Source organism: Heloderma suspectum, chromosome 2 (genome assembly GCF_057233095.1).
Source record: "Heloderma suspectum isolate Gila_16-S chromosome 2, 16-S_ref, whole genome shotgun sequence".
In the NCBI taxonomy this organism is placed as follows: domain Eukaryota; kingdom Metazoa; phylum Chordata; class Lepidosauria; order Squamata; family Helodermatidae; genus Heloderma; species Heloderma suspectum.
The window spans coordinates 91494924-91514795 of NC_139459.1; the positions used below are offsets into that span (position 1 = coordinate 91494924).

Consider the following 19872-nt stretch of genomic DNA (forward strand, 5'->3'; position numbering starts at 1 on the left):
CCTCACATACTGTCATTTTGCAATGTGTGCTGTACACCAATGTCTGGGAAAGAATGTAATAAAATTTCCCAACAGGCAATATAAAAAGGCAAGTGGAAATCAGTCTTGTTTCTTAAAGGAAGCATAGACTGTGTACTCTCCATTGTCTTCTTGGGTATTTCTCAGTTTGTGAGAAACTGGAAAATAAAAGACCTCACTGCAATCTCACCAGCTGTCTACCTTCTGTGTTTACCAAGTATAATGGACAGGAAGAAAAGGCCTGTCATGAAAGAATGAAGAGAGATACCCAGCGTTCTCATTTTAAGATTCTAAGTTTCCAGACCTCACCACTGAGAAGAAGAAAACTAGAAAAATATGTAACTGTGATTTACTAAATTTAGCTTAGTTACTATTTACACCCTGCTTTTCTATTAAAATAATAATAAAAGCAGCTACAGGAAGAACAATCCTATGGCCCCTGGAGAGCATCTGGAGGGCCATAGGATACTTCAGATTCCTGGATCTGAGCCCAGAGACAGAGCTCCAACCTCATACCCAGGAGTCTGAGCTCCCAGCCCCTTTACAGCCAGCACAGAGAGGACTGCCTCAGCTGCCTCTACAAGCTCGCAGATGTGAGCTCAGAGAGGAGGGAAAGGGGGCAGTTCAGTGGGCGGGGAGGGGAGGATATCAGGGCAGCTGACTTAGGAAGAATCCTCCAGCCACCCAGCTTCCTTCCCTCCTGCTCAGCTGCTAGATGGGCAAATTGCTCATCTACCGAAAATGCCGAGCGAGAGGAGCACGGAGGCAACAATTGCCTCCATGCTCCTCCACCCTGCATAGGATACCCATCAGCCTCCAAGTTCGAGGGCTGACAGGCTTCCGGACAGGATTGTGCCCTTAGAAACTCAAAATCAAGAAGCAAAACAAGATAATAGTCTACAAAATGTTCTTATAAAGTCCCCCTTAATACATCTTGAGGTTTTCAAAACAAAGTAAGGTTAATATTGGCTTAAACCGTATGGCATTTTTTTAAAAAAACAAAGCAGCTTAGGGTTTCCTCCATATTAAAGATTGATTGTTCTTAATGAATTTCTCTCCCATTTCTTGTACATGATATTTCACAAAATTCTTTTAGTGCAATCCAGTGAAAATCCCCCTTAGGGGACTGAAGAAATATGAAATAATTTCATATTTGAATTAATGAAATATTTTCCATGAGAACTCAGTTACTGAGATAGTGCAGATGAAAGTCTTAAAACATAGTTTGGTGCAACATGAAAGAGCAGTTAAGGATGTTCCTGCTTACACGAACTCCCACTTCCCGATTTACACTTAGCAATTCTCTCACTTCCCGGTTTTGAGGCAAATGACAGTTTCACATTTTGGCTGAACTGGCAAACACCAAAATATGGCTTGCCTCAAACCAGGAAAAAAGGGAAAATCGCCAACTGTGTAGGAAGCGGGAAGCATGCAAGCCTGAGGTTCCTTTTCTACTTGATTATACCCTGGTTTTGAATTCTGGTTGGCAGAGCAAGCATAAACCATGTTTGCTGGTTTGGAGGAAATGGCAATCTATGGCATCCCTCAAAGCAGGAAAGAAGGTAGGGAATTGTCACCTGAAAGCGGAAGGGACAAGCATGTGACCCAAGGCTCCTTGTCTGCTAGTTCACATTGTTTCAAACCATGCTTAGGCATTACATCTGAACCAACCCACTGGCTTTCATATAAAGGAGAATGAATGAAGGCGAATGAACTGCAGTACTGAAACTTTAATAAGCTGTTTTTATTGAAAATCAATCAGTGAAAAGTTTAAACATTTTTACTCTAGGAAAATATAACCCAGTAACCATATCTGTTTGTGAGACTGAATCTGTTTTATATGTGATACAGTATAGAAATGTTGTAAATAAATAAAATAAAGAGTACTGGGTTAGATTTTTGAGATTCCTATTCAAATCACCACAATCAAGAGATTTTGATTCAATCATCCATCAGAATATCTATATAGAATGTGTAATACCTGAATAGTATCTACATCAGTTGGGCCAAACCACTGGCTGCAGGGGGTTGTGATGGGGTGGAGGAGGCCCTTCCCCAATGGAAAGGAGCTCCATCGGCAGTGAGGGATGTCTGTCCTGAAGGCCCCAATTATGCCCACAGAAAGCTCCACTGGTGGAAATCTATCGCCAGCAGTGTTTCTGTGGGCGGAAGCTGTTCTTAGACCCCAAAACAGGATGTTCCAAAGGTGGGGATAGGACAGGATGGATCCAAAGCCCTGTTGTTCACTGGAGAGCCCCCAGGATTGCAGGCCTCTTCAAATCAGCCTGGACCCGGTATAACTAATCTCACCCACACCAGAACCAATGGGGGTGGGGAGCAAAGAATTAGGGAAAAAAACCACTCCAACATACCTGCCCTATCTGCTACTTCACACACTCCTCCCACCCCATTTAGCATTGCGCTACAAATCCCTAGATAATTTATACTTTCTAAATATATAATTCAGCTAATTCTTTATTCTGCTCCAGAAATCAATACATTCTGGCCCTTAAGAGTTATTAAAGGGGGGGGGGGAGAAATACCTGTATTGTTTTCCCAAGGCCCATGTCATCTCCAAGAATACATCCTCTTTTACGAACATAGTGTCCATGTAAAAACTGGGTCCCTTCCCTTTGATAATCACGTAGATATCGGTTAATTGTATAAGGGATCTGATTTCCATCCTCAAACAACTCAAAGGCAACTGCAGGTGAGGGAAGCCTTCTGTCAGGAAAATAGGGCTTCTCCAAATCTTCATCATCGAATATTAAGTTCTTCTGTGCATCCTTACTAGTTTTGATTCTACAGAGCTTTGCTACTAGTATTTTCTTCTCTTGAAATCCCACAAAAGAAACAACTGCAAAAAAATTCCCATTCTCATTTGTTTCGAAGGATGTTATTATAGCATCACAAAGCTTCCCATTTTCATGAACAGGAGCAAGGCATTTATCTCCAACGTGCCATTGGTCTGTTAAAAAGCACATACAAAGGAAATAATACATCAGACTGAATGAAAATCAATGTATTGCAGTTGGTTTAACTCAGCCTTCCACAACCATGTGCCCTCCAGATGTTTTAGATTACAACTCCCATCATCCCTGACCATTGATCTTGCTGGCTGGAATTGAAAGGAGTTGTAGACCTAAACATCTGGAAGGCAGCATGTTGGGGAAACCTGATTTAACTGTTCAATATGGGCATAAAACGCTTGCTGAAAAAACACAAGAACGTAAGATTTGTATAAAAAACACTAACGTTCCTACATTTTTAACCTCTAGCCATAATCTACTCTAAGCACAGGACAAGATATAAATCTAAGTAAATAAATCAGAAAACTAGCAGTTTGTCATTTTGAGAAGTGCATCTTTATCATTTTGTGTTCGTTACATAAACGTCCTCAATGTTGACCACACTGGAGGTGACACATATGGAACAGCCTCTAAACTATGTATCATTTTAATGATAATAGGTACCATTAACAACAAGCTGAAGAGAAACAGGACAGGTGTGGCAAATATTCACTAGCAAATATTCAAAAAGGGAAGCTTGGACATTCACTTTCATAACATTACCAACATTTTAAAACATTATTAAAATTAATCTTTAAACAACTGGGGGGGAGGTGGGAGGGACAGATGGATTGTGGCTACAAAAGACACTTTTCAGTTTGTACAGATATATAATGCATAATTCTCCAGAAAATGCACCCAGTTTTCCCAAACATCAGCTCTCAGTTCAATACATTTTGATTAGTTTCAATATTGATATGCAAAAGCGACAACATTGAACTAAACCCGGATCAATTTTCATGATTGCTTTAGAAAGCTGTAAGTAGATGCAAAGCAATGTATTGAAATTTGAAAAGCTCTCAAGCAGAGAGAGAGAGTTAAAATAAGAGTACTGAGTAATAACGAGCAAAATAAGTACCTTTCACAGTAATAAAGGCTTATCAAAGGACAGAAAGTTATGTTTCTCAGATCCTATTATAGAATGAGGAAGTTAATACCCATCCCCCATAGTCTTCTGCCCACTCCAAGCAAGAGACAGTTCGACCAAGCAAGATGTGGCCTGAACAAATGCACTTTGCGGTCTTTGTCTTGTAGTGTGGAGTATGTGAGTGCTTTGCCACATACTCAGATCTCAATTGATTGCATTACAGCAAAACTTTGGGAAAGGGAGCTGAGGAGTCACACGGATCCACAATTCCACTAGCTATGGTGAGTGTTCAGATGGCCTCTGGTGAGCACAATAACGCCCCAGCCCTCATTCTCCCTACCTTAAAGTTGAAAGGAAGAAGGTGATCCCCACCTCTTTCCAAGCCTCAAAGTTCAGAGGCAACCTGTGATTTATTTTGGCTTTGTGCAAGCTGGGGGCAGGGCATTGTCCCTGACCTCATGCTGCATTCAGATGAACAGCACAAGGTCGAGGAGACCCCACACCTTGGGGGAGGGACATGGTTTAGGGAACCCCAAAGGTTGCTTGGCCTCCAGGTACAGCTCACATTTGTGAAGTCTGTTTGCTAACATGATGAAGGAATCTCACAACCATCATACCATGTGACTAGGGAGCGGGGGATCAAGTGGCATTCATTCAGCCTGCTTTTCTAAAACAGACACACTTATTTGCTTTAGTGCCAAATCAGGCATTACATTTTCCACTCAAGGATGGGATTACAGAGGACCATATGGCCTGAATTATGCTAAGTAAAGCTGCCCGAAAAGTCACTAAAATAAACTAACAACTCAATACTATGTGTGTCTACTCAGGAGTAAATCATATTGAATTCAATGGATCTTACTCCCAAATAAATGGGCATATGATTGTAGCCTACGGCAATTCTTAACAAGGATTCATCCCACTGAATTAAGTGAGTCTTACTGCCAAGTAAACATGCTTATGATCAGGCTACATGACTTAATACTATGCACACTTAAATGGGGAAGACTCCCACTGAATTTAGTGGAACTTAGTTCTGAGTAAACACATAAAGGATTGGGATGTAAACTGTTTTAAATCTGTGCTATATAAATAATGACAGATCCTATCTTTTTTCTCTTTTTCAAGGTAACTAATAAACGAATAACCCACCTGTCAAATTGTCACACATTCCTAGTTACATGTCAGCATAGATCCTCAAAAACTGAAAAAGGCCAAAAAGAAAATGTATTAACAATTTGATAGGCAAGTATCATCAACTGACATTTCACTTTCTATAGATTATTATCCTGCTTATGTTGAGGGCTAATGGACAAACCAAAACACATAATTAAATTCCAAGTAATTAACCTCCAAAACCCATAGATGAAACACATACCAAATCTGATAAAAAATAATTTCCAAATAACGACAACATAGAAAGAGAGAGAACTTCTCTCTGCTACTCATTAAAACCTCATAAAATCCTCATAACTTTACTGAAACAGGGCACAGAATTAAATGCATACACTGTCCCTGGGTGTCCTCTGAGGCCTCTAAGAGCTGCCCATGCCAGAGCTAAACAAGCATCTCTGTATCACTCAAAGTACTGACAATGCCAGCAAAAACACCAATATTACGGCTGGATTTAGATCTCATTAGCACTGGCAGCTGTTATGCAACACATATGCACATGAGCTGTTGTGCTTGCAAACTGCCTCAGATAGGAATGTAGGAGTTTTGCAACACAGAAACAGCTAAACCAGCCTTCTTTAATCTGGTGCTCCCTAGATGCTCTGGACTACAACTCCCAGCATTCCTGATAGTTGGCCATGCTGTCTGGCATCGATGGGAGTTGAAGTCCAAAATATCTAGAGGGCACCAGGTTGCAACAGCCATATCAAAGCACACAATTTCATATCAGGTGTGGGTCACAAGATTCAGTTCTTTGACGTTCTGTGCCAATATGTACGCATAAGTAAAAGACAATGGCTTGGATCTTAGAAGAAATTAACTAAACTGGCCCCAAGTGGGAGGGGAGAACAGTTTCTGGTCAGAACCCTGTCTCCAACCTGGGAGCCCAGAAACCAAAAAATCCTATGTCCTATGACTTAGGATTGCTCCCTCCAGCTCTTACTGCCAGTAACTAAGCCTTAGGAGAGGCATTTCAACATTTTAGAATGGGGGGGGGGGAACTGCATGAAAGCCAGTTGGTCAGTGGTTGGGGAAATGGGGTTACAGCCTTCTCAGGAACTCCAGAGGACCATATTCTGATCCGAGACCTGAGGTGCCCCACCCCTGATGTATACAATTTATATGGTATGAATCCATACAACTAAGATGCCTAAAAAAAACCTTTCTGAGTAAGATTACATTATCAAAGTGTATAAACTTGCTTTCTTTGCCGTATAGTCTTCCCACTTCCCACTTGCCTTAAAGGTGCTTTTATGGTGTCGTTGCCTTGCCTCATTCACACAACTCGACATCATTTTCTACTCATGACCCTCCCATATTCTCTTACCACTTCTTCCATCTTTTTGTTTGACACAGAAAATCTGTTAAGGAGAAAAGATGGAACAGCTGCACAATGACTTCCAACTGCTAGCACTAGAAGCCCTCTGTCTGGAAGCTCCCCAGTTGTCCCAGCTATGGGACCTACTTATCACATTTACATGGGAGCAAGTCCCATTGAATTCTGTAGGATTCAGTTCTGCGCAAACATGCACAGAATTGCACTGTTAACACCTAATTTTAATTAGTTTTCTGTATTTCCAAAATATCAGACGGAGCAACCAGAAATGTGCACTGTCTTCCAAGTGTGGCCACATCACAGATTTGTGAAAGGGTATTATTTGATGAGAACAAACTGGTGGACATGCATGCTGTGGTCTTTCTTAGGGCCACTCATCATGTCTACTTCAACACTGCTGAACTGTAACAGCAGTTTATGGAACACCAGTCTGTAGGAAACCAGTCTACGGGCACAATCCTTTTTATTTATTACATTTATATCCCACCTTTTCTCCTCCTTAAAGAACCCAAGGTGGCATACATAATTCTCCTCCTCTCCATTTTACCCTCACAAGAACAACCCTGTGAGATAGGTTGGGCTGAGAGTCCATGACTGGCCCAAAGTCACCCAATGAGTTCCCATGGACGAATGGGGACTAGAACCCAGCCATCCGGACTCCTGGCCCAACACTCTGGCCACTACACTACACTGGCTCTCAGGTGGTATAGCAGCATGCTGGGAGTCACAGGCCTTTTTTTCCTGTCTAAACACGCACAGGATTGTGCCTTCAAATGTTAAAGGTTGTATCCAATTTTAGTCTGACTTAAGTCCCATTCACTTCAATGGCTCTAGTCCAAGTAGGGCTAACACCGGATACAACCCTGCCAGCACAATCCTCCGCATGTCCGCTGAGAAAACAGCCCCACGGTGCTCGAAGGGGCTTACTCCCAGGTAAGCATGCAGCTGCCGCTTCAGCGTCTCTTGTGGAAGGGGCCCATGCTCAAACTGATCTAACTGAGCTGTCCCTTCCGGGAGAAATGAGAGGTGGGCGCCAATTCCAACGGGCAGAGCAACCCCCGCCCTCCCGTAGCTCGCGCGCGCAATGCTCTACGATAACACGCTCCTCACCGACAGCCACCGCTTCCGTCTCTTCCGGGATTTCAGGACCAGCAGCCCCTTCCAACGGGGAGCAGCCAACGAACTCTCGCGAGAACAACAGTCCCTTTGGTGCCCAGCTCTTTAAAAGCCCCCCCTCTCTCCCGTGGGGGAGAGTTATTTTGCTTTCCAGGTGAAGTCACCATAAACTTATGATAGGTTAGACTCGTGTGCAGAGCTCGGATTCATTTGGGCGCCATTTTTTAAAACCTGCCAAGAGGCGGGGAAGAGAGCTGCCCATAAATATCAATGGAGAATTCCGACGGCTTGGCCGCGTATGGTGACGTCAGGCAATAACGCGTTGTCCCCACACATACACGCGCTGACCCCCCAACAGCAAGGACGGGAGTTTCTTATCCAGATCTCCGAATTACTGAATGGTGTGGCTCTATGGGGGAAAACGTGACGTTAATGAAGATAACGCGGCAAACTCCCGCGATACGAAGGCTTGCTATTTACGTTCCTTGGGCCGGCGGGGTGGCTCGTTTCTTCGCGCGTGGGAGTGGGTGGTTGAGGTTTGGGCACCGCGGGGGCATAAACCCAAGTGAAGCAAAGCCAGAAGCAACACCTGTGTGGAACCCTGTGCCATTCATGGCGGGGCTGGTCAGCTTTTCCCCTTGAGGCTAAGCGCATTCGTCTATTTTCTTGAAGCAAGTACAGTGCTTTCCTGTTCTAGGGTTGCCCTCTGGCAGCAGCAGGACACCCGCAGCTCTTTCAAGAGCAACATGGCAGACAGAAATTCAACAAGTGCAACTAATCCCCGCAACCACTGCTATACCTTCAGCTGCGCCTGCTGAATTCCTGCCGCCTGTGGTGCGAAAGGCACAGCGCGGCGCCTCGCAGCAGCAGCCCTTTGTGCATAAATACTCTTAAGCAAGGGCGTGGCTACTCAGACCTGGGTTCAGGGTTTTGGAAAACATCCCGCTTCTGCTCAGGCCAATTTGTAGTTGGACCACTTCAGCTCAGCACCAAACCTGAGTCAAGGTTTGGAAAAAAGAATCTGTATGCTTCCTGTTGATTACCATGGGAAATTAGAAAAAAAAATTAACTTTTTTCTCTTGGTCAGAACTGGATGATAATTTCAGGCATAGTAGCTCCCTAGAAGGGGATTGTTGTTGTTCAATCGTTAAGTCATGTACGACTCTTCGTGACCCCATGGACCATAGCACGCCAGGCCTTCCTGTCCTCCGCTCTCTCCCGGAGAGTGCTCAAGTTCATATTCATTGCATCCGTGATGCTATCTAGCCATCTCATCCTCTGCCGTCCCCTTCTCCTTTTGCCTTCAGTCTTTCCCAGCATCAGGGTCTTTTCCAGAGAGTTTTCTCTTCGCATTAGGTGGCCAAAATATTGGAGCTTCAGCTTCAGTATCTGTCCTTCCAATGAGCACTCAGGGTTGATTTCCTTTAGGATGGACTGATTTGACCTCCTTGCAGTCCAGGGGACTCGTAAGAGTCTTCTCCAGCACCACAGTTCGAAAGCATCAATTCTTCGGCGCTCAGCCTTCCTTATAGTCCAGCTCTCACAGCCATACATTACTACTGGGAAAACCATAGCTTTGATTAGACGGACCTTTGTTGGCAAGGTGATGTCTCTGCTTCTTACTATGCTGTCTACGTTTGCCATAGCTTTCCTCCCAAGGAGCAAGCGTCTTTTAATTTCATGGCTACAGTCACCGTCTGCGGTGATCTTGGAGCCCAAGAAAATAAAATTTGTCACTGCTTCCATTTCTTCCCCTTCTATATACCAGGAAGTGATGGGGCCAGATGCCATGATCTTCGTTTTTTTAATGTTGAGTTTCAAACCAGCTTTTGCACTCTCCACTTTCACCCTCAACAAGAGGCTCTTGAGATCCTCTTCACTTTCTGCCATTAGGGTGGTATCGTCTGCGTATCTGAGGTGGTTGATAATTCTCCTGGCAATCTTAATTCCGACCTTGATTCATCCAACCTGGCGTTTCTCATGATGTACTCTGCATATAAGTTAAATAGGCAGGGCGACAATATGCAGCCTTGTACTCCTTTCCCAATTTTGAACCACTCGGTTGTTCCATGTCTGATTCTTACTGTTGCTTCTTGACCCTCGTACAGGTTTCTCAGGAGACAGGTAAGGTGGTCTGGTACCCCATCTCTTTAAGAATTTGCCACAGTTTGTTGTGATCCACACAATCAAAGGCTTTAGCGTAGTCAATGAAGCAGAAATAGACACTTTTCTGGAATTCTCTTGCTTTCTCCATGATCCAGCGAATGTTGGCGATTTGATCTCTAGTTCCTCTGCCTCTTCGAAACCCAGCTTGTACTTCTGGTAGTTCTCGGTTCACATACTGCTGAAGCCTAGCTTGTAGGATTTTGAGCATCACCTTGCTGGCATGTGAAATGAGCGCAATTGTACGGTAGTTTGAACACTTTGGCGTTGCCCTTCTTTGGAATTGGAATGTGAACTGACCTTTTCCAGTCTTGTGGCCACTGCTGAGTGTTCCAAATGTGTTGGCATGTTGAGTGCAGCACTTTAACAGCATCATCTTTTAGGATCTTAAATAGCTCAGCTGGAATACTGTCAACTCCGCTAGCTTTGTTGTTAGTAATGCTTCCTAAGGCCCACTTCAGTTCACTCTCTAGGATGTCTGGCTCAAGTTCAGTGGCCGCACTCTCATGGCTATCAGGGACATTCAGATCTTTCCTGTATAGTTCTTCTGTGTATTCTTGCCACCTCTTCTTAATCTCATCTGCTTCTATTAGGTCCCTGCCTTCTTTGTCCTTTACTATGCCCATCTTTGCACAAAACATTCCCTTGACATCTCCGATTTTCTTGAAAAGATCTCTAGTCTTTCCCATTCTATTGTTTTCCTCGAGTTCTTTGCATTGTTCATTTAAGAAGGCCTTCTTGTCTCTCCTTGCTATTCTCTGGAAATCTGCATTCAGTTGGATATATCTTCCCCTTTCTCCCTAGCTTTTGCTTCCCTTCTTTCCTCAGCTACTTGTAAAGCCTCATCAGACAGCCACTTTGCTTTCTTGCATTTCTTTTTCTTTGAGATGGATTTCGTTGCTGCCTCCTGAACAATGTTACGGACCTCCGTCCATAGTTCCTCAGGCACTCTGTCTATCAGGTCTAATCCCTGAAATCTATTCCTCACCTCCACTGTATGTTCATCAGGGATATGATTTAGGTCATACCTGAATGGTTTAGTGGTTTTCCCCCTGTTCTTCAATTTAAGCTGAAATTTTGCGATAAGAAGCTCATGATCTGAGCCACAATCAGCTCCAGGTCTTGTTTTTACTGACTATATAGAGCTTCTCCATCTTTGGCTGCAAAGGACATAATCAATCTGATTTCAGTGTTGATCATCTGGTGATGTCCATGTGTAGAGTCGCCTCTTGTGCTGTTGGAAAAGAGTGTTTGCTATGATCAACGTGTTCTCTTGGCAAAACTCTATTAGCCTTTGTCCTGCTTCATTCTGTACACTAAGGCCATGCTTGCCTGGTATCCTGGTGATTTCTTGACATCCTACTTTAGCATTCCAATCCCCTATGATGAAGAGGACATCTTTTTTTGGTGTTAGTTCTAGAAGGTGTTGTAGGCCTTCATAGAACCGATCAACCTCAGCTTCTTCGGCCTCAGTGGTTGGGGCATAGACTTTAATTACTGTGATGTTGAATGGTTTGCCTTGGATTCGTACTGAGATCATTCTATTGTTTTTGAGATTGTACTCCAGTACTGCTTTTCCCACCCTTTTATTGACTATGAGTGCTACTCCATTTCTTCTAAGGGATTCTTGCCCACAGCAGTAGATATGATTTAATTTAATATAATTTAATTTCCCTGAATTAAATTTGCCCATGCTTGTCCATTTACAGCATCGGATTTTCTTTTCACCACCAGACACATCCACAGCTGAGTGTCCTTTCGGCTTTGGCCCAGCCACTTCACTCTTTCTGGCGCTACTTGGAAATACCCTCTGCTCTTCCCTAGTAGTATATTGGACACCTTCCGACCTGAGGGGCTCATCTTCCGGCGTCATCTCTTTTAGCCTTGTGATACGTTCCATGGGGTTTTCTTGGCAAGAATACTGGAGTGGGTTGCCATTTCCTTCTCCAGTGGACCACATTTTGTCAGAACTCTCTGCCATGACCTATCCGTCTTGGGTGGCCCTGCATGGCATAGCTTATGGATTCACTGAGTTACGCGAGCCCCTTCACCACAACAAGGCAGTGATCCATGAGAAGGGGATTACACCTGATCAATGTCAGAAAAAAAAATAGGTGCAGGGTTTATATTTTGATTTTCTTTTAAAGGGAACTGCCAATAACATTGTTATTACTTGGAAGAAGTGGATAAGACCCATCAGAGGAGATCATGTCTACCAAATGTCAGAATGATAGCCATAAGGGTTTTTGTGCAAGGGTGGCCTTGACATTTTGAGGTCTCCAAAAAAGGACATACTTATCTCCCTATGTTCCTTGTGGACCATTGTTCTGAAAATTACAGACAGCCTAGGATTGTCCCTAAGTAAGAAACCAGCAAATTTTCAGGAGGATAGGTGCAGCAGTTCATGTGGAAGGGGAGTTCTCCAGTTTGGGGGAGGGAGTGATTTGCTTTCCCTTCCATTCAGCCCTTCCCCAACAGTTTTTGGGTAAGTTTGTATGAAAATGCACAGGTCATTAGAGGTGTCCCTCAGGCAAGAAACCTGCAAAGTTTCTGAAGGATATACATGCATGCAAATTTAGAATGACCAGAATTTATTTACGTTTCACCAATGTTAGCAGCAGGGGAACATGGGTGGGAAGGTGCTATTGCACTCATGCCCTGCTTGTGGGTTTCCCGTGGGTATCTTGGCCACTGTGTGAACAGAATGCTGGACTAGATGGACCTTGGTCTGATGCAGCACGGTTCTTATGTTCTTAAATATAGAGTGCCTCTGAGCATGTGCAAAATGTTTTTCTTTCACCACTGAGCACTTACATTCTCCCACTACCAATTCAATTCCCCTCCATGCAACCATCCGTCCTCATCCTACCATCCTCCAGCAACTCTTCATCAAAACAGATTGTGCAACTCCTCTCTACCTCCTCCTTGTTATGCACAAGCTGTCATTGTATCTTCCTCCCCATAACTTCATTTGTGCCAAGACTTCACCAGGATTCAGCCAATGAGTCTGAGTTCAAAACTAGGGCTAAGTTATGGAGAAACTCTGAGCATGTACTAAGTGCCTTTCCCTCACCACTGAAGCTAGAGTTCATGCAAAAAGAAAAGAAAACCCAAACCCACAAATGACAAAACATGCATAAGACTGAGCTGAAAGGGTAGTCAATTCATTAGGTGGAATTGGGTAGGCACTGTATTAAGCTTGCAGTACCATGCTCACAACTCAGGACTTATTTCTGAGTAAACATGCAGAACATCAAGGTGCAAACCTCCCTGCAAAAGTAACTTCTGCTGGAATCCTATGCACACTTTCTTGAGGATACAAGAAACATAATGGGACTTCTCAGTAGGCATACATAGGATTGCATAAATTAGCAATATTTATCTCCCCTCCACTTAAAAAACGAACCAAAAACTCCTATTTTTTACATTAAAGCTTTCTGTTCATAGGAACATAGGAAGCTCCCTTATACTGAGTCAGACCTGGGTCCATCTAGCCTGGTATTGTCGACACTGACTGGCAGCAGTGGCTCTCCAGGGTTTCAGGCAGGATTCTTTCCTAGCCCTACCTGGAGATGCTGGGGATTGAACCCAGGACCTTCCGCATGCCAAGCATGTGCTCTGCCACTGAGCTGCAGCCCTTCCTATGGCTGGATCATGGCAACTGACAAACAAAACAGCCCCAGTTTTGTTTCTGTGCAACCATGTGAACCCACTCTTCTCAAAGACTTGAGTGAGGAGAAGGAGAAAACCCAACCCTCTTGTCTGTTTGTATAAAGTCAAATACAGTTCAGAACTTCTCTTGCCCACCAAAGAGAATTCTCTTTAAGAATTCCCCAAGATATGCTCTGGGTGGAATAAAAAAGAGAAAGAAAGAAAGAAAGAACAGGAGAGGGGAGGGGAGGGGAGGGGAGGGGAGAAGAAAAGAAGAATGGTGATTGGAAATGTGCGGGGGGGGGGGAAGAGAGGGTTCCCTAAGCCAAGTGGGCTCCTTTCAGAGACGTGGTACTTCAGAGGAATTTAGGATGCTGTGGAGGGTTTGTAAGGATTGCATGTACTTAAATGAGCTTTATGAGGTGAGGTGGCTGAGGGCTTTTTCTACCATTTTTAAAACTGTAGAATCTATTTAAAAGCCCCTCCAGTTTCTCTATCATGATGCCACATAGTCCTAACACCCCCCCCCCTTTGGGATTTTTTGAGTCCTACAGCTATTTAGGAGAAATTAAAGTGGAGGGGGAGAAAGAGGTTTGTGGAGGCTGATTGGATCCTTTGCTGTACTGAAGCTACTAAACCTCTGCAGAATCCAAAGGTTCCAGTTTGGGGCAGTAAAATCAGATACCATGTGGAATACCAGTATTTCACATGGAGGTCTTTCTTCCCTTCCTTCTCCCTCTTCAGAATTTCATTGCAAGCAAGCTCCCAACAGTGGGCATGTAAGAGCAGAAAAGTAGGGGGGAGAGATTTTTTGCACCTCAAAACCCCCCCCCCACTCCAGAGATTAGGGATAGTGACCACCTAATGGTCACATTAAATACCTTCTGATTAGGATCTCTAATCCCCTGGGTGACTTGACAGCTTTTAGTTTTTGTTTTAGACTTTGAGAAAAGGAAACTTTATGCATGGCTAGCACAAAAGCCACTGGACCTAACTGTCTGAACTTTGGCAGGCTCAGTCATCTCTGTAGGGGCTGCCAGGTCCCCAAATTCCATGCACGTATGTGGAAGCACAAAAAAAACCTCTTTGCTTTGACACATTTTCTTGAAAATAGCACATTTTACCTGTGATTAGCACAAAACCCACTGGACCTAACTGCCTGAAATTTGGCATATTCACTCAGCTGTATGGGGGCTACCAAGCCTCCAAATGTCATGCATTTATCATACAAACTCAAAAGGTTATGGCCATTTTTGTTTTCCAATGCAGGTCAATGGGAAAATGTAAAAAAAAAAAAAAAAGCAATTAGGAAAGCTGAAAACATCCGGGACACAGCTCAAAAAAGATCAGGGGCCCGTGCCCAGGTGGGCCCTCCCTAACAATGCCCTTGCTCTGAAGTAAGTCCTGTTGAGTTCAATGGGTTCTATCGAATTTTAGCTCAGGTCTAACCTTTTGAAATGAATGGGACTTAAGTCAGGCTAACATTGGACACAACCCGCTGGGCCTTGCTTCCTGTATATTAGATTGTAGCCTCTCTCCAGTTTAAAAAATAAGTGGCAAACATTCATAACTGCGCTTGACCTTAAGCCATGTAGAGCAAGAAGGCTCTTAGTTTAGTTACTTAGTTCAGTTGGGGTTGAAAAATTTAAAAAGATCTTGCATTACTGACACAAGAGATTGTATTTTTTTTTTTCATTTGCACAGTATTTTTTCAGATACTTTCCTTCATGAAGAAGCAACATGGTGGATCTGATGCATTCTAGGAAAGGTCAATCCTATGCATGTTTCCTTACAAGTAAATCCCAGTATGAAGAAGCTACCAAATTCTCTGCTTTTAGGGCTCTTTTTGCAGCAGAAGGTAGACTGGTGCACCAATGAACCACAAGCCCACTTGTGTTGCCTCACCTATTGATTGCTGGGTTTCTTCAAATAATGCTGGTCTTGATGGATCTTAATCTGATGTAGCAAGACACTTCTGATGATCTTAAGCAAGACTGCAAACTCAGTATATTGCTTACAATAGATTAGTTGTGCCTTAACCATTGAGATCCTGAGTACACACACTTTGTAAATTTGAAACACATCAGCAGACTATAGGGATTCTAATGGGGTGTGGGGAAATAGAAGCACCCAAGACTGAAGTGAGTCCATCCCCATTTTAGAAAAGCAGGTTTCTTGTGGGATTTTTGAAGAGCGGTTGCCTGCTAAAGTTACTTGCTATCGTGTATTTACAACTTTGAATTGGGGGGCCTTCCATTTCTGTGCAGCCTAGTGCTGCATGTGAGGGTTTGTGGATTGTAGTCGTAATCTAGCACTGACATTGGAAGAGCAATAGATGATGGCATATCTCACCTTGCCTAAACCATGCATGAAAATGTAATTAATATAATACAGTATCTCGTCCTAGGCTCCCTTTTTCCCCAAATCAGTTTCTTAAATTGTATTTATTGATTGTATTTATATCCCTCTTTTCCTCCAAGGAGCTCAAGGCAATATACATGGTTGTTGTATATTGAATGGCACACCATTCTTATTTTCATAACACCCTGTAGGGTAGGTTAGGCTAAGAAGTAGTGATTGGCCCAGGATCACTCAGTGACCTTCGTAGCTGGTTGGCTGGGGTTTTGAATATGGCTCTGCCCTGTCCTAGTCTGACTCGAAACAGTATGCTAACTGATTCTCCTATATTGAGATGATGGGGTAGTCATTCCCACAGTGTGGATCAGTGAGGATCCCCTCGTTGGGGGCATAAAATCCACCCAGCTCTTAGCTGGGACTTGGAAGAAGACTGTAACTGCCTCAAGAGCCTATCTTTCTCTGAAAACCTGCACCCCTTCTTCAAGTGTGCCCTGCATCCAAGGGGGGTTCTTCCCAGTTTGAGAGGAGAGCCAGTCTAATGCTTTCCTATAGTGGTTAGCATGTTTTTTGTTTATTTTGTATTTACTATATTTCTATTAGATTTGGACATACACACACCCCAAGACATACACTCCCCACTAGCCAGGTAGCCTTGCCCAATTTACTGTTTGTTAGGACACTTCCAAAGAGTGGGTGTTGTTGTTTTTTGGTTCTGAATTATCTTTGCCTGACCTCCAAGCATAAGCTTTTCTTGTACAGTGCCAATCCCTCCATTCTGATAACTACTCAGTCTAAGCAGCAGATCAGTGAGTGAAAGGAACAGAATGGGTGGCACAGTCCAAAAAGAGTAACTTTGGTGATTCCTACCTCACTCCAGATTGAGCACTACAATACTAAATTAGGCATGGTGAAAGCTGCCCTTTGGACACAGCTTTGCCCTCTGTTTCCCATTCATAAAATTGGAATAATAGTGCCTTATTTCATGAAGTTGTTGGGAGAAAAATAAAAATAAACATTCAAATCTTTAAATAAATCTAAATAGTAATAATGCAGGATGAACTTACAGCAAATGTGTTGTATATTCACAGTGCTATAGGTTCACAACAGTAATCACATACCAATCTGGTTCTAATATTGATTTATAGCCTCAAACTGAGAATATATTCTCCCTGGCCCCTGTAGAGATTTCCAGTTCCAAATGTAGTTATTTGATCAGTTTGCTTCTGGAGAAGAGCATGGCCTTAACAGAAACTATGAAAAATGGTTTATAGCTGTTTAATCCTCAGAACACAAACCATCAGAGTACTGTTGCAGCATATGGAAAAGTCTACTCAGATTTCATGCTGGCTGTTTTGGAATTGGGAGGTTGTTTAAAAATTAAATGTAATACAGTACCAATAAATTGGTACCAGCCAAAATAAATGAACAGTTGGAGATTTGATTGCATTCATTATAAAATATTCCCTTTTAAAATGTGAGCTGTGAACGCAGGACACTATTTAATATAAAATACTGACAAAATAAACAACAGTGGTTTGGTCCTGTCCTTGAGAAATACCCAACATGGTATCTAGGCTGATACTGGGGGGCGGGGTGGGATTCATTGCTCTATGAACAGGTGTGTCCTTGCTTGTTTTTGGCTGAATAAATATGGAAGTAGTCAAAAGGAAGACACCATGTGCAAAGGGGCATGGTACTTCTAGGGAACTAGCTAATGAGTATGTAATTGTCAGATCATAAGCCTTAGCATTAGAGCTGTGTGCAGTTCTGTCATCTGTTTTATCAGCTCTGCCCTGGGTCTACCCACAAGTTTCAACAGAACCGCTGCATATTTATCCTCTATGCCATGATCCCCTGTGCTGAAACATGACCAATAAGCTATGCTGCCATCTTAGCAACATTCACATACAAAGGCATATATACACTGCCTTTCTCACACCTGCCAAGAGCTTCCTGGCTGATACATCTACTGTACAAAAAGACATTACAAACCAGCAGTGATAGCCTTTTGGCTGAATAAATCAAGGTATATATTCACTCATCAGCTAGATCAATTAGCGCTCTCTCTCTCTCCCTCTCCCTCTCCCTCTCTCTCCCTCTCTCTCTCTCTCTCTCTCCCTCTCTCTCTCTCTCTCTCTGGGTTTAAAACTTTTCATTCCTATTTACTGCCTCATAATTTGCTGTTGTTCCATTTAAGAAGTTGCACAATCTTCACCTGCCAATTGTTTTGTCTAAATAATGGGATTAGTGATTAATCAAAATACGTTTGCTGGAGATAAACTACTGTGTTCAGTGGGGCTTATTCCCTAGTAAACCCTGTTTGCATGCATATGGCAAAATATAGGTCCTGATTTTATTGGCTTTACTTGCCCCTTGATAAGTTCTAGATCAGAGACATGGTGTGTTTGATAGAAAGTTCATGGAGCTCTGAATAAAAGGGGTAGGATTTAAACATACCACTGTAGTATTTTAAATGTTGGCCAGTGTTGCATTAGCTACTCTGATTTATAATGTGGAAACTTGTTTTAAAAATATGACTATTTTGTGTTACAGCTTTAAGCAGATCCAATTTCTATTTCAATCTAGGGTACTGCCCAGTGAATCCTCTTTTGTGGCTTATTAACAGTCCTATTTGCATACCATCAAGCCAGTCTATTCTTCTCTGAGGACTCTTTAGTTCCCAAAATACAAGTATTTAACTGTTGACAAGGCTGAGAGATGCTAAAGGATGTGGTCAGAAAGGCTACAGTGAGGTTTATCAGTAATTATATGTAATATGTCACTTTATGTTTTCCTAACAAGGGACTAACCAAACTTTTAGAGTCAAAATATGCCTAGCCACTCAGAAGCCAGAGCAGTAATATTCCAATTACTTGTTCCAAAATACATTGCAAATTGGAAAGTGTGTCCTTAATCCTGAGTAATCTTGAAAATATTTGATTCCACAAGTGCTATGAAGTATTGATTAATTTCCCCTCTGTGTCTGTTTATGGGTGACCAGAAGAAATTCTGAAATCTCGTCCTTAAGTAAATATTCTCCATAAATGGATCATGTCAGCAACACTCAACTTACACAGTCGCCTGGAATGGGAACCACATAATGATGCTTGTCAGCTCTATTGGGTTTGGAGCAGATATTTATGTGAAATGGTCCTGTTTTCGCTTCCTTTCTTTTCTTTTTTCTCTTTTTGAACCATGTGAACTCTTAGGGAACTAGTTAAACAATCTCACTTATATGGTGACTCTGGTTCCATTGAATCAATGTAATTAATTAATTATCCTTCAGAGAATTTTTTTTATTATGTGTTACTCATTTCACTTTTATTTTAAAGCATGTTTCAGGAACAGAACATAGCTTTCAGACATAGTAGCTTTAGAGAAAGGCTTTGGGTTACAAATGAAGTTTAGTGTCCAAGAATCCTGGGTAAATAAAGCCATCACTTTATCAGATAATCCAAGTTTCCCACTTGTTCAAGGCTCTATTTATGCTGATAAGTAACAAGTAATACAATAGAATAAAAAAACAAAATTTAGGAGTAGTTTCTGACTTTTTATGTGTTTAATGGCCATTGTTTGTCCCAGTGTTCTTTGGTGCAACATGAGATCTTTTGCACCAGTGCATGCTAGACTGCGACCCTGTGCATGCTTCCTTGGGAGTAAGCTCCATTGAATACAGTGGGACTTCTGAGTAAACATGGATAGGATTACTATTATAAATATAATTAAAGAAAGGCTCACAACACGCTAAATAGCTGCTCTCTTGGAATTCTCTTTCTGTTTAATTGTGTAAATTCTCCAGGATGTCTTATACCATTGTATAAGGGTTTTATAACACTTATTTTCTTAGACGGATGCAGAATGTTTAACAAAGCCCTTTATTTGTCATGTTTGAAAGTATTTGTACAGTTGCAATTCACAGAGGCTTAGGTGGAAGTAAATGCCACTGAACTCAGTGGTACTTATTTATGAGCAAACATGCATAGGATTGGAGTGTATGTATTCCAGCACTATTCTTCCATTATCTTACCAACCCCCTCCTATCTAAAGCCAAGAAGCAACTCAGAGCCATTGTTTTATCATAGTGTTCCTAGAGCCTCTAGGCAAAGAAGCACAGCTTGCAG

The 19872-nt window shown here is 42.5% G+C and overlaps 1 protein-coding gene across 9 annotated transcripts in view; it reads right to left on the bottom strand.

Annotated features, from left to right (window-relative positions):
- The window catches only part of ERCC6L2 (ERCC excision repair 6 like 2), an 84092-nt gene extending 76428 nt beyond the window's left edge, over positions 1–7664 (bottom strand). For 4 of the 9 annotated variants that reach the window (XM_084834106.1, XM_084834102.1, XM_084834099.1 and 1 more), the window contains exons 1-3: positions 6366–6488; positions 5107–5158; positions 2562–2986 (exon numbers count right to left, since the gene is read on the bottom strand). In XM_084834106.1, coding sequence (XP_084690232.1) covers positions 2562–2779 — 218 coding nt within the window. In that variant the 5' untranslated portion in view covers positions 2780–2986; positions 5107–5158; positions 6366–6488. Of the gene's footprint in view, positions 1–2561; positions 2987–5106; positions 5159–6365; positions 6489–7573 lie in introns of those variants that run through there. The other 5 variants (XM_084834105.1, XM_084834104.1, XM_084834100.1 and 2 more) reach the window with 3 other exon arrangements.
- Between the last annotated feature and the right edge of the window lie 12208 nt (positions 7665–19872).